The following is a 12,687-nucleotide window of genomic DNA, read 5'->3' as shown; positions in this document are numbered from 1 at the left end:
TTGAGGAAACCAGGTGGGCTTTGTGACACACAAAAAATGGCAACCTGCAAGAAATGGCAATAGCCAAAAAGCTCTGGAAGGAATATCTGATGGAGTCCCACTGCTACCCTCAGTATCTGATGTTGGAGATGTTTTCCTCTCTATGCCGCCCGAATGGAAGGGCCACTCTGCAATAAAAATTGTTGTTGTACCTAGAAATGTATGAATAACTATAAACTTTAGTTGCGTTGCTAGATCTCATGAATTGAAACCCCATCCAGAAGTATAGGAGTCATACCCACTGACAACTAGAGAAAGATTGTCAATATAAAGCATACATTTAATTCTTGGAAATTTATTTTTTGAATTTACTCACTACAATATTATGAAATTATTGTATAAGGATACTAAACTATAAAAAAATCCTATAGATTATAATGATAATGTATCTTGAAGCCTGAAGCACTGGACTCAAGGACAAAACTGTATTTTCTCTCGGGGGGGGGCAAGGGCTTGTTTCCTGTCTTTGATAGAGTGAGGGAAATGCTATGGACATGATATATTTTGAGTCAGCAAAACATTTGACAAAGGGACACTAATTGCTCACAACCTACTCCATTCCATAGTCTCCTCCTTTTGGGCTGTCTGCAGTGGAGATGCTGGAGCTGATAGCATTAATGGTGATATAAAAATACTTGGATGCCTATACTCCTAGAAACTTCTGACAAAGATTCATTACTAACCAGACAGGTTAGCTGGTTTTCTAGATATATAGGTAGTTGCATTTATCAGCACTTATTTTTTTAATCACAATTCAAAAGCTGTAGTTCTTCCATTCATGATGGGGAAAAATTCAATTACAATTCTGTACTCACAGACATAAGGGCAAAGGCCATTAAACATATGGTAATTGGCTTTTTGTCTCAGTAAATGTATATAGGTTTGCATGAAAAAATGTTTTAAACATATAAGGGAAAAATAGTCAGTAGTATTACAGGCACAAAATGTTGTAAAAGGTGAAGTCACACTTGTATTCTCTTTAATATATGATGATTACATGGTCTCAGCCACAAAGTTTTCTTGGAAGCAACACAGAAATAAGAAAAGACCCTTAACTTTCCTTAATTTCATAGCATTTCCTGCACAATATTATAGTATACTGTATGTGTGTGGAATGCATCTGAAAAAAAACCTGTAAAATAACCTCCCCTATACACTAAAATAACTAAGAAAGCATTGAAGTAGTTGAGAAGGATGACTGTTGTGAATAACTTAGAGAGTAAGCATTTTGGGAAGTCCTTAATCAGGGGAGTAGAAATAGAAACACACTTGATGGCCTCAATCATGGAAGGCAGTGGTGCCATCCTGTCAGAGTAGCAGATCAGTCTCTCTCTCGGTGGTAGCAGTACCCAGGGATTCCTTACCATCTCCATCTCTTTGAGAAGGATCATCTTCCATTGCCGAATTGGAAATGTTGAAAGTGAAGGGAATCCAGTGCCTTGTAACGGCAGGAAATTGGTCACCTTTGTTATTTGTGTGTGGAGCCACTGGAAGTAACAAACCTGACTTATGTCTGAAACAACATGTGTTTCTCAGCCTGGTTATTTAATGACTAACTCAAACTCAATCAAAACATGACAAAAGTACCAGATTTTAATGCATGGTGGTTAAACATGCAGTTGGGCTTCTGGGTTCCTGTGGCTATTCCTAGAATTAAATATGTCTATATAAATAAAAAGAACATTTTGCTGTAGTTAGGAAACTACTCCTGGCATATAATTTGGATCCTAAATCACTCTGAACCACGACTGGTTAATATTTGTTTGTTTTGATGTTAACAATTATAATACTACTCTTCAAATTAAAGTTTTTCCGCAAAGGCTTAAACGTCTAAAGACGATTAAAGTTAAAATGTACTTAACAATGTCTTTGTTCACATAACTAATCAACCAAATGTGATGAAGTTGTTTTCTGTCAAACTACAGCAAATAATGAATTTCTTGGGTGTTTTAAGTTGCCACAATGCAGCTACGGATCAAAACTGAAAAATACATACACAAAAGGAGTTTTGTGAAGGTTTGTTTTTTTCTGAGAGGAGACCATAGGTCTAGTAATCAGACAAAAAATATTACTCCTTTTTCAGTTGAGGTTATCTTTTCTAGAGTGAAGGTTTGTCTAGCTCACAATTTATAACCATCATCATCAATGTGAGAAGCATGAGTACAGCTTTGTCAAATGCATCTACTAATCACTGTCTGGAAAACCTATCAGTCTATATCAGTGGTTCCCAGTGTGGGGCTCAGGCCCCACAGGGGAGCAACTTGATTTTTAATGGGGGCAATTTGAATCTTGTTTAAACCACGTTAATGGCCTTCACATGAGTACAGTTCACTTTTTGAGTAAAGTAAGAATTATATGTCACAGTGGGGGCATCAGGATTTTAGACATGCTTAGGTGGGCCACGGCCAAAAAAAGTTTGGGGACCACTGGCCTATATTAATTACTGGAAGGATTTGGAAAGTTGTATTTGAGTGATTTTTTTTTCACCTGCCTTGACTCACTACCAGAGGCCCCTCATGTTCCAGGTGCCTCTTGAACTGTGGAGCAGTTTGAAAAACCTTGTTGTGGGGTATTAGATATTCCACCAAATTTTGCATCATGTACACGTCTTATAAAGCAGCTTGTCCATCTCTTCCAATGTTATTAAAAACAATATAAACAAGACAGGATGCTTCTTTAAAAACTATTTAAATGCAAACTATTTTATGTTTGCTATTATTTGGGGGGTGTTTTTGTATTTTGTTTAATTTTGTGGGCCATCCAGAGTCATGGAAGTGAGATGAACAGCTATATAAATTTAATGAAGGATAATAATTGTAATTTCATCGACCTCATCCACCATTAAAACAAATGTACAGGTCGTCCTCAACTTATAACAGTTCATTTAGTGACTGCTCGAAGTTACAATGGCACTGAAAAAAATGATTCATGATATTTTCCCCACTTATGACTATGATCATGTGTTCAAAATTTGGATGCTTGACAATTGATTCATATTTAGGACTGTTGCAGTGTCCTGGAGTCATATGATCCCTTTTTGCGACCTTCAGACAAGCCAAATCAATGGGGAAGCCAGATTCACTTAACAACTGTGTTATTGTCTTAACAACTGCAGTGATTCCCTTAACAAATGTGGCAAGAAAGGTTGTATATAATGGGGCACAACTCATTTAACAAATGTTTCACTTAACAACAGAAATGCTGGGCACAATTGCAATCATAAATCAAGGGCTACCCTGTACAGTACTAGAGATGAACTTTGAAGTAACACAATCAATACTTCCTCCACTTGGAGCATTCTTCGAATAAAGTGTCAAGGAGACTATATATTCATATGATCATTTAGCTTGTTAATGAAAATATCAGTAATAGTTATCACTACTTTTAAAATATTAAAATTCATTTTAAAAAATATGAAATTTGCATTGGAGTTGACTCACCTTTAGTCTCTTGTAGAATCCAGAATTGCACCATGATTGGTGTCATGCACAAAGGATCAGGACCATACGTCAACTAAAGATCAATACTAAATTGATGAGAGATAAGAGTCAAAGGAATTCAAGTGGGGTTGGACTTGTACTGTTTGTGGCAACATAACGAGTCTATGCTGATGATGTGCTTAATTCCACACACACACCAACTCTGCCTGTTCTTCTCCTATAGGTTGTTTCCCTTGGAGTTCCTGCAACTTCCACTTCCACAGTTAAATTTTTCCTTTTGATCATGATTCAATTGGGAGAGCTGATGCTCTTCCTCAGTCCTGTGATGAAAAATAGCTGTCAATAAGCCAAGTCATGAATTTCTCAAAAAGAGGACAATTGGTAGAATCTTCTAACATGTGCAAAATAATTATAGTTCCCCAATACTTCAATCCTCTGAAAGATCTGCATTTTATTTTTGGAAGCTATTCACATTTTCTAGATGCCAACAACAGTATTGCTTTTATTTGTTTCTCTACTCATTTTGAGCCAAATGCTCTTTATAGTGTTGCCAATTCTTTTTATTCAGAATGTTGAGAACACATTTAACATACTGTATTAATTTGGAATGCACATATGCTTATCAAAAACTTGTTTACCAATATCCCTGAATAAAGTGAGATCAATTCCTGTCATACCTGAAGCACAAAATGGCTTAATCTAGCATTAACATTCATTATCTTAGTAGTTAGCATGCTTCTACCCAACTAACTTTTTTTATCTCTTTGCATTTCCTAACTATATTATGCACCTACATATTCTTCTTCTGTATTCTTATGCCTCCCTTGTTGTCCTTAAAATAGGGCACTGATATAGGTATATTATAGGGAGTTTCCCCAGAACTTTGTCAGGTCATTTGCTAAAGGCTTTGTGCCCAGATGGCATATTCAGTGGCTGCTCTAAAGCTTTATGACTGGTGCTAAATGCAGCAAAAAGAGTATGATAACTCAGGCTTTGGGTATTCCCAAATACCCACCCACTCACCTATAGTTAGCAGCCCAGATAGCTGATACTGGAAGCCTGTTTACAGCCTACAGAACTTTCTTCCCTAAACTGTGCTGCACATAGAAGAAATCAAATGCATGTCTTCCTATGTGCAAGCAGCAGCCAGTTATGAAGAGGAAGAAGGGGAACTTCCACTTGGAAAAAACTAAGTTCATAAATTAGTTCCATGACATAGTGCAATATAGTAATTTAAATCTTGATTCTGCCCTTTAATACTGGCCTACCTGTAGCTGTGTCTCAAGAATACCCCTTTCTAAAGATTTAATTTTTAAAATTAAAATGAACTATTGAAAATACTAAAATGATCAGTGACAGCACTTTTCACTGTTGTTCCTTGAGGTCACTAATTTATTTGGATATGAATCAACATGTTGTTCTCATCATCTAAGCACAATAGGTTCAGTAATATTAGCAGATAAAAAAGAAATATGGAATTCGTTTTTTGACAATTATTTAATTTTGCTCCTTTCTTTTACTTCATCCTCCTCTTTCCTTACATTTCCCTTCTGTCTTCTTACCCAGGATCACTTCCAGAGGTTTATCCCATCTGATTGCTATAGTGGTGGGAGAATGATGAGTGGTGTAACTGTAGGACCATACGGATCCAGCAAGCTGCACTATCCTCCCACTCCTCCTGCAAAGCCTGGGAGCAAAGGTGGTGCTGGAGGAACTGGGACTGGCCACAGCGAGGGATCTGCCGGCAGAGGGGGAGGAGTGGACGGAGGTGGAAATGGAAATGAGGCTGGGGGTGGAAAAGGTAAGTATTTGTTTTCATCCAATAGATGAGTAAAGAAAAATGCTTAATATGAAAACCCTGTTCTTTTCAAGATCTTTCTTAAATCTGAATATATCTGAGAAAATTTCTGCTGACACTGCCTGAACTGGCTTTGAAGAAAAGGACATAATTCTTTTTTTTTTACCACCATTGGTAGTTCTATTATCCATATAGTTTAATTAAAAACTCTGGAGTTATTTGGTAAACCATTACCCTATTCAAATGAAACAGCAAAGCTATTTGATTTGTTGATTGAAACATTTAACTGAGATTCCTACATGATATGAAAGCATTTTTGAAAGCCTGAAGTTATATTATATAGAATGACATTTCCTCAACCGTATTGTATATTTTCAAGTCTTTTGGAGATAAAATTGGGACAAATCTAATCCCTTCTTTGTTTCCTGAAAGTTGTTTCCCTTATCTTCTTAATGAAGTTCCCAATTTTTCTTAATTCAGAGTCTTTACTAGTTCAGTCACTTTTTTCATAGCACCCATGTTCTAAAACTGAACTATTTTCAGCTAGTACTTTTGTACGTTGCCTAACAACTGTCGAGTATCATTGCATTTCCCCCAAAAATATGAAATGTCCCACAGTGCCCTAGTGAGTTTGCTGAAAGCATCTGAAATTCTACAACATAATTATGTAATCATGGTTTAAATGTCTTTTCCCTTTTTAGTCCCATCCTTATTATTTTAATTTCTCCTTGCTTCCTATGATCTCTCCTTAGCTAAAAAATTGCTTAAAAACTTGTTCATTCATTCTATTCATTCATAATAATGGCACTCTGAATAAATCATGTATGAATTAAGTTTTTGCTGCATCGGTTTTTAGGTTTGTGATGATATTAAAGGGATGTTGCTTGGGGAGAGGCGTGAATATGGATTTCTGTATGTAAACAAGGGAGAACCCAAATTTTTTGTAGCAAATCATATTAACTTTTATACTATCAAAACTATAAAAACATACCAAAGACAAGGTAGTAAACAAATTACAGTGAGTAGGTGTATTTATGTACTTTGTAGAATGTTTACTAAATAGTTAAAAGTAAGTGGAAAAGTGTTAGGATGTGCAAATATTAATGCAAAGGTAGGTAGTTCATTGTCCTCCGCATTGGACAATGAACTAGCTACTGTTAAGTCCTTGAGGCTACGACACCATTGACTTGCACTGCTAGCTCCTGATTGGCTAAGACGCAAGCAGCCAGCTGGCGGAAGAATCCAGCTATTCTATTGGTTAAGCGTCTGACAGCTCTAGTATAAAAGGGCTGTCAGCTGTCAAATGTTTTGCTGTTTGCCGGTTCGAGGTTTGCCTTACATTGAGCTGTATGTTACTGTAATAAAAGGTTGTGTTAGCTTCAACCTGCCTTGCCTCAGTTCCCGTCTGCCTCGTTCTCCCTACAGAACAGCTACCTTTATTGCTAGAAATGAAAATAGCTTTATATGAGCCCTATCTGTTATCAAGGAGTGAGACCTTTGCAGGTTAGAGATACATAAAAATATGAGTGGGGAAAATGTAGGTGGTATAATGAAAAAAAAGTGTAAATAATGAATGGGTGATGAATGTGGCTTGAACACAAAGGAGAGCAAGTCCATTAAAGTGGTTTTATTATAAAGGGAAAACAAATAGGGATCAAATTGTAGAACAAATGTACAAAGGAAGAGTGAAAGGAAGGAGAGATTCAAGGGAATTGTGATTGAATTGATCTAAATTTATTTATTCACCAAATTTTGAAACCACCCATCTCCCTCACAACAGGGACTCTGGGCTGTATATGAATAAGATATAAAAACATAAAAACAATATATAAAATATTAAAAAGAGCAAGTGTTTAAAAATCAATGTTAAGAGTTAATTAAAAGGAAGGGGAGGGGTTTTCAAGGCACTAATCACACATTTGCAAGCTCCTCGGTGAGAGCAGAGCCATGTTTCCACACCTTTCCGAAAGGCCAGGTGAGTGGGGGCCCTGTCTCATTTCTGGGGGTAGAATGTTCCACAGGGTAGGGGGGGGGGGACTTCCAAAAGAGATAAGAAATTTGAAAAACATTAGTATTTGGAAGTGGTGAATCAAGGATGGATTGCATGGATAGAAAAACGTAGGGAGGATAGTAACTTTTGTTGGTATAAACTAGATTTAGTTAGATTTCCTTTTTTTCCTCACACCTTTAGCTTCTTTCTCTTAGTATTTCTTGCTCCTTGACTGTATTTAGTATAATACAGGTAATCCTTGACATACAACAGTTCATTTAATAACTGTTCAAAATTATAATGGCACCGAAAAAGTGACTTATGACCATTTTTCACACTTACGTATTTTGCAGCATCTCCATGGTCACATGATCAAAATACAGATGCTTGACAACTGACTCACATTTATGACGGTGGCAGTGTCCTGGAGTCATGCAGTCTCCTTTTGCGACCTTCTGATAAGCAAATCAACGGGGAATGTGATTCAATTAACAACTGGGTTACTAATTTAACAACTTGCCATGAGTTGTGGCAAGAAAGGTTGTAAAATGGAGCAAAACTCACTTAACAAATATCTTCCTTAACAACATGAATTTTGGACTACCTGTATTGCTTATTACAGAAGAGAAGAGCGATATGCGGAGGGAGGAAAAGATAAGAGTTCATAAAAATGGATAATTTGTTGAGCAGCATATCCTGAGCACAGACATTGAGTTGCTTTGGTTAAGTATATGCTTGAAAGAACCTTTACTTCCATCATTCACTTGATTCTGCATAGTACAGGTAGTTCTCAATGTAAAACTATTCATTTTAGACAATTTGAAGTTACAGTGCACTGAAAAAAGCGACTTATGACTGTTTTTCCGACTTACAACAGTAGTAGCATCCCCACAGTCACGTAATCAAAATTCAGGCACTTGCTAACTGGCATGTACTTATGACAGTTGCACTATCCCAGGGTCATATGATTACCATTTGTAACTGTTAGATATTAGCAACTGTCATAATGGTTTCCACCAAGGTCCTCTGTTCCGGCGGGAACAGAGAGTCAATCTCACTGTCGAAGGGTCTGACAGCTCCCTATAAAAGGGCTGCTGTCAGACTGAACCTTCGCTGGATTGTACATAGTTGTTCTGTTACAATAAAGAGCTGTTGTTGCCTAAGCCTCAGTGTGTCTTTCCTTTACCCAATCTAACAGTAACCTTTCTAATCGGCTTCTGACAAAGTCAACGGCAGAAGCCACATTTGCTTAACAATGACATGATTCACTTAACAACTGCAGTAGTTCATTTAACAACTGTGAAAAAAGGTTGTAAAATGGTGTGCAACTCATTTAACAACTGCCTCATTTAGCAATGGAAATATTGGGTTTAATTGTGGTCATAAGTCGAGGACTATCTGTATCCATTGCTCAGTTTAGGATGTTGCTTTGTATGTTTTCTCTTGACTTAAGTTTTCTTCTTTTCCTTTATATTATAGGTGAAAATAAAAGTGGGAGTGGGAAAGGAAAGGTTTCCCTTCCTAAGACCTACATTTCTCCATGGGAAAGAGCCCTAGGCATCACCCCACAAGAGAAAAGTGAATTCAGCATTGATCCCTTGTCTAATGGCACCAAAGCTGACCTCTGCCTTTATAAATCTTTCAATAGGTAAGGGGAAATGCTTACAAGAATGGAGGGATTGGCAGTAGATAAGAAATATGAGGGTTGATGAGATACCTGATATGCTTATTGTCCTGGCATTTCAGCTTATTGATCAGGAGTGCTTTCTTTCTAACAGATTATGAGGTGCGAAAGACAGTCCCCATGGAACACATTCTCTCTCATGCCATGTTATTATTTGCAGAAAAAAAGACAATCTTTCATGAGCCAGGAATGGAACTTGTATCCATAACATGTTCATAACCAAGCTGCGCTCTATGGTCTTGTAGTTATGTTGACTCAGAAGGGCCGTAGAAAAATGTCGAGAATTTAAATCTTGGAAAACAGATGCACAACAGGCTTTGGTTGCTGTGTCTTGCAGCAGACAGTTATGTGAATCCAGTTCATTTGAATCTGCAGGAAAGAAATTAATCAAGCAGCGTCATGTTCACTGGTTTTCTGCTAAGAAGCAGTTTCCTGAATATGGTATTTAAGTGTCTGTACAAAAGAGACTACCTGCCCTGCCCCATGTTAAGTTTGATAGCAGAACCTCCAAGTACTATAAGAGGAGAGCCTGCATCTGGACACCAATAGTTAAGCAATGGCTACTTACCCTTTAGGACAGTGGTTTTCAACCTGTGGGTCGGGACCCCTTTGGGGTTCAAACAACCCATTCACCGGGGTCGCCTAAGATCATCGGAAAACACATATTTTTGATGGTCTTAGGAACTGAGACACCAATTTTATGGTTGGGGGTCATCACAACATGAGGAACTGTATTAAAGGGTCACAGCATTGGGAAGGTTGAGAACCACTGATCTAGGACAACACACCATAGCCCATTCATTGCAGCCAACTCTCCATGGCCAACTCACTAACTTAACTTTTGTATTTGTTGAATTGTCCCACAGTGAGTTGGCCATGGTGAGTGTTCCTTTTCTGTTAATCAAGTTATCAGTGCTTTGCTTTAGCATCAGAACGAAATGGCAATCCAGTTAGAGTGAGGTGGTAAACCAGCAGCTTCAGGACTAGCCCTGTTCCCAGATACTTGGTAGAAGTATTGCTGAAGCAGCTGCAGCCAGTGCTACTCTTCCAAAGCCAAATATCTGTCTCCTTGTCTGATAAATATGATGGGAATCCAAGCAAATTTACTATCTTCTGTGCCCAATGGGAACTGTACTTCCCTTTGACTTGAGCATTTCCCCATTGACCTCAAATAGATTTATCATGCACTTGAGGGTAAAGAGCAGCCCTTACCTGAGACTGCAACACTATTCCCATTTTCTTTGGGGAATTAATGCTGTTTGGATTTCCTTAAAGGTTAAGTTAGGTTAGTGAATCACAACAAAGGCTCCTACGCTGACCTGCATCATTAGAAAGGATCCCATCACTGCTGCTGCAAATGATGCCTGGTTTTCTATCAGTTTTCTCATCTTCACACAAAGACTAAGAAGCTGGATGTCAGCTTTACACTTGGACCGTTCCCTGTAATAGCATAGATCAAACATATGGCCTTTTCTTAAGCTTCCAACCAACCTGAAAATACATGCCAGCCTTCCCTCATTCCTTCCTAGAACACCCTCTTTGTCCCCGTATAGGTCTGTCCTGTTCCCACATGTTGTTGTGGGAGAGTAAGAATTCAACATGGAATGTATTTCAAATTCTTAGCACACAAGGGATAGACTATCATATCCATTCCTAGAGTCCTCATCTTCTAGCACACAGGTGTCAAACTTGCTACATCATGTTGCCGTCACGTGATGTTTCACGACATTTTTCCAATTCACGGAGCTGGAGTGGGCATGGCCTGTGTGTGATACATCTGGCCCACAGGCTGCCAGTTTGACATCCCTGTTCTAGTACATGGAATTAACAATTGGCCAGGAAGAACAAAACTTTATTCTAATTCCAACTCATTCTCTCTGGAAGTGGGCAGTGGCTGTTAATTACTAGAGTTATTAGAATAACTACAACTAAGTATAATAGATCTATTAGAACTAATAGAACTAAGTATAATAGTTAGAATAACTACATATAATAGATCTGAACTACGAGATCTTCTGCAGATTCTATAACTTTGATAAGAAATATATGGAAAAGATATAAAGAATCAACCAGAAGAACAATGGAGGATACTTGGGAAACATGGGAAACATGCGAGAATATGTGAGGGCATAAAGTATGTTTCGGATACTAGTGATAGAACAACATAGAAAAATCTGGATTGCTTACATAAAATCATTATAAAGAACTGCTTTTCTTCAGTTATCAGAAAACAAAATTTATTGCACCTAATACAAGGTTACTAGGCCCAATTTCCCTGAACAAGATCCTATTCAACCCAATAGGACTCCCTGTATAACTCCCATCAAGGAAGGTGCCTTAACATTTAATCAGAATTTGCCTTGTTATTTCAAATGTCAGGAATCGGGCAATCTATAAATGAAATAAATTATTATTTTTCTAATTCAGCATAGTGAAACATGAAAAATACATTGCCTCATAACTGTTGAAATCTTGTTTTATATTGAGAGCTTTATGGCCTGCCGTCTTCTAATTTAGTTTCTAATTAAGATGTACTTGTGTGTCAATCATCACCAAAGCTATTCTAAATCAGTTAGGTAGAGGTGGTATTCAGCTGGTTCTCTCGGATTTGAGCAAACCGGTAGCGGCAGCTGCAGGAGGCTCTGCCCCACCCCATCCCCCCCAACGTAATGTGCAAGTATTGAGCATGCACAGAAGGCAGCGTGCTCACATTTGCAAACCAGTAGGGAAGGTAAGTAAATCCCACCTCTTCAGTTAGGAAGTAATCAGAGGCAGAAGCTGCAATGAGGACAGTTTTCATTAAAGATACAGTAGTTCTGAAACTATTTTTTTTTAAAATATATTTTATTCATTTTCAGATTCCATTTTGCAATCACTTATATACAGGGTATTTGCTATAAGAAAAGAAAAAGATAAAAAAAAAATAAAACAAAATAAAAAAGAAAACACAACTCATCATTCACAACCCCACCTGACACTTCCTCCATACACCCCATCCACCCCCTCCAACTTTCCTTTCTCCCTCTAACACTCCCCTCCTACTTCCCTTTCCCCTCAAACCTTCCTTCTCCCCTTACTCCCAACACGCCCTCCTTACATTCCCCTTACTCCTTCCTTACTCCTCCCTCTTCTTTCCCTCTACCTCCCTCCTTGGTGTATGCCTTTATTCAAGTGTTGTTTAATCTGATAAAAAGTAAAATAAACCAAGGGAAAAAAATATAAAGAAAGAAAAGAAAAAAGAAAAAAAAACAACCGTATATAAGTACATTCTTGTTCTTATTGAGACTATGTTAACACCCACCCACCCACCCCCCATAAATCCCCATCCCTAATCCTCCCGACCTCCCAGGGCCCACACCTGGCACTGCCTTCTGTCTAAAGTATCTTGTATACGTATGGATTAAAAATAAAAGTAATATATTAAAGGAAAGAAAAACAAGAAAAAAGAAAGAAAAGAAAAAAGAAAAGAGAAAAAAGCAAAAGGAAAAAAAAAAGAAAAAGAACTCTTTGTGTTGAGCTCAGCCCCCCATCTTTATCTATGCTTAAATAGTGTAGGTCATTCTATCTATATTTTATTCTCGTCTCTTACTTCTTTGTTATTTACCCCAACCTCCTGTAGACTCTCCCGTTCCTCTTCCTTAACCTTGTATTCAGATAAACATTTATACAAATTTGTGTAGGCATCCCTTCTAATAGAATTTAAACAGCATAAATAATCTTTCTTAACCTTATTTTC

The 12,687-nt window shown here is 37.7% G+C and overlaps 1 protein-coding gene across 2 annotated transcripts in view; it reads left to right on the top strand.

Moving 5' to 3' along the window:
• The window catches only part of MYOZ1 (myozenin 1), a 40,391-nt gene that overhangs the window by 21,575 nt on the left and 6,129 nt on the right, over nt 1-12,687 (top strand). For both annotated transcript variants that reach the window (XM_087701985.1, XM_087701986.1), the window contains 2 exons: nt 5,046-5,280; nt 8,747-8,915. In XM_087701985.1, coding sequence (XP_087558111.1) covers nt 5,046-5,280; nt 8,747-8,915 — 404 coding nt within the window. The remainder of the gene's footprint in view (nt 1-5,045; nt 5,281-8,746; nt 8,916-12,687) is intronic.

The sequence above is a fragment of the Thamnophis sirtalis genome, unplaced genomic scaffold (assembly GCF_051295495.1).
Source record: "Thamnophis sirtalis isolate CommonGarterSnake01/CBP01778 unplaced genomic scaffold, rThaSir2_p1.2 scaffold_15, whole genome shotgun sequence".
Lineage (NCBI taxonomy): Eukaryota > Metazoa > Chordata > Lepidosauria > Squamata > Natricidae > Thamnophis > Thamnophis sirtalis.
Note: the sequence above shows the minus strand (reverse complement) of the source record. Positions and strands in the feature narration are given on the sequence as shown.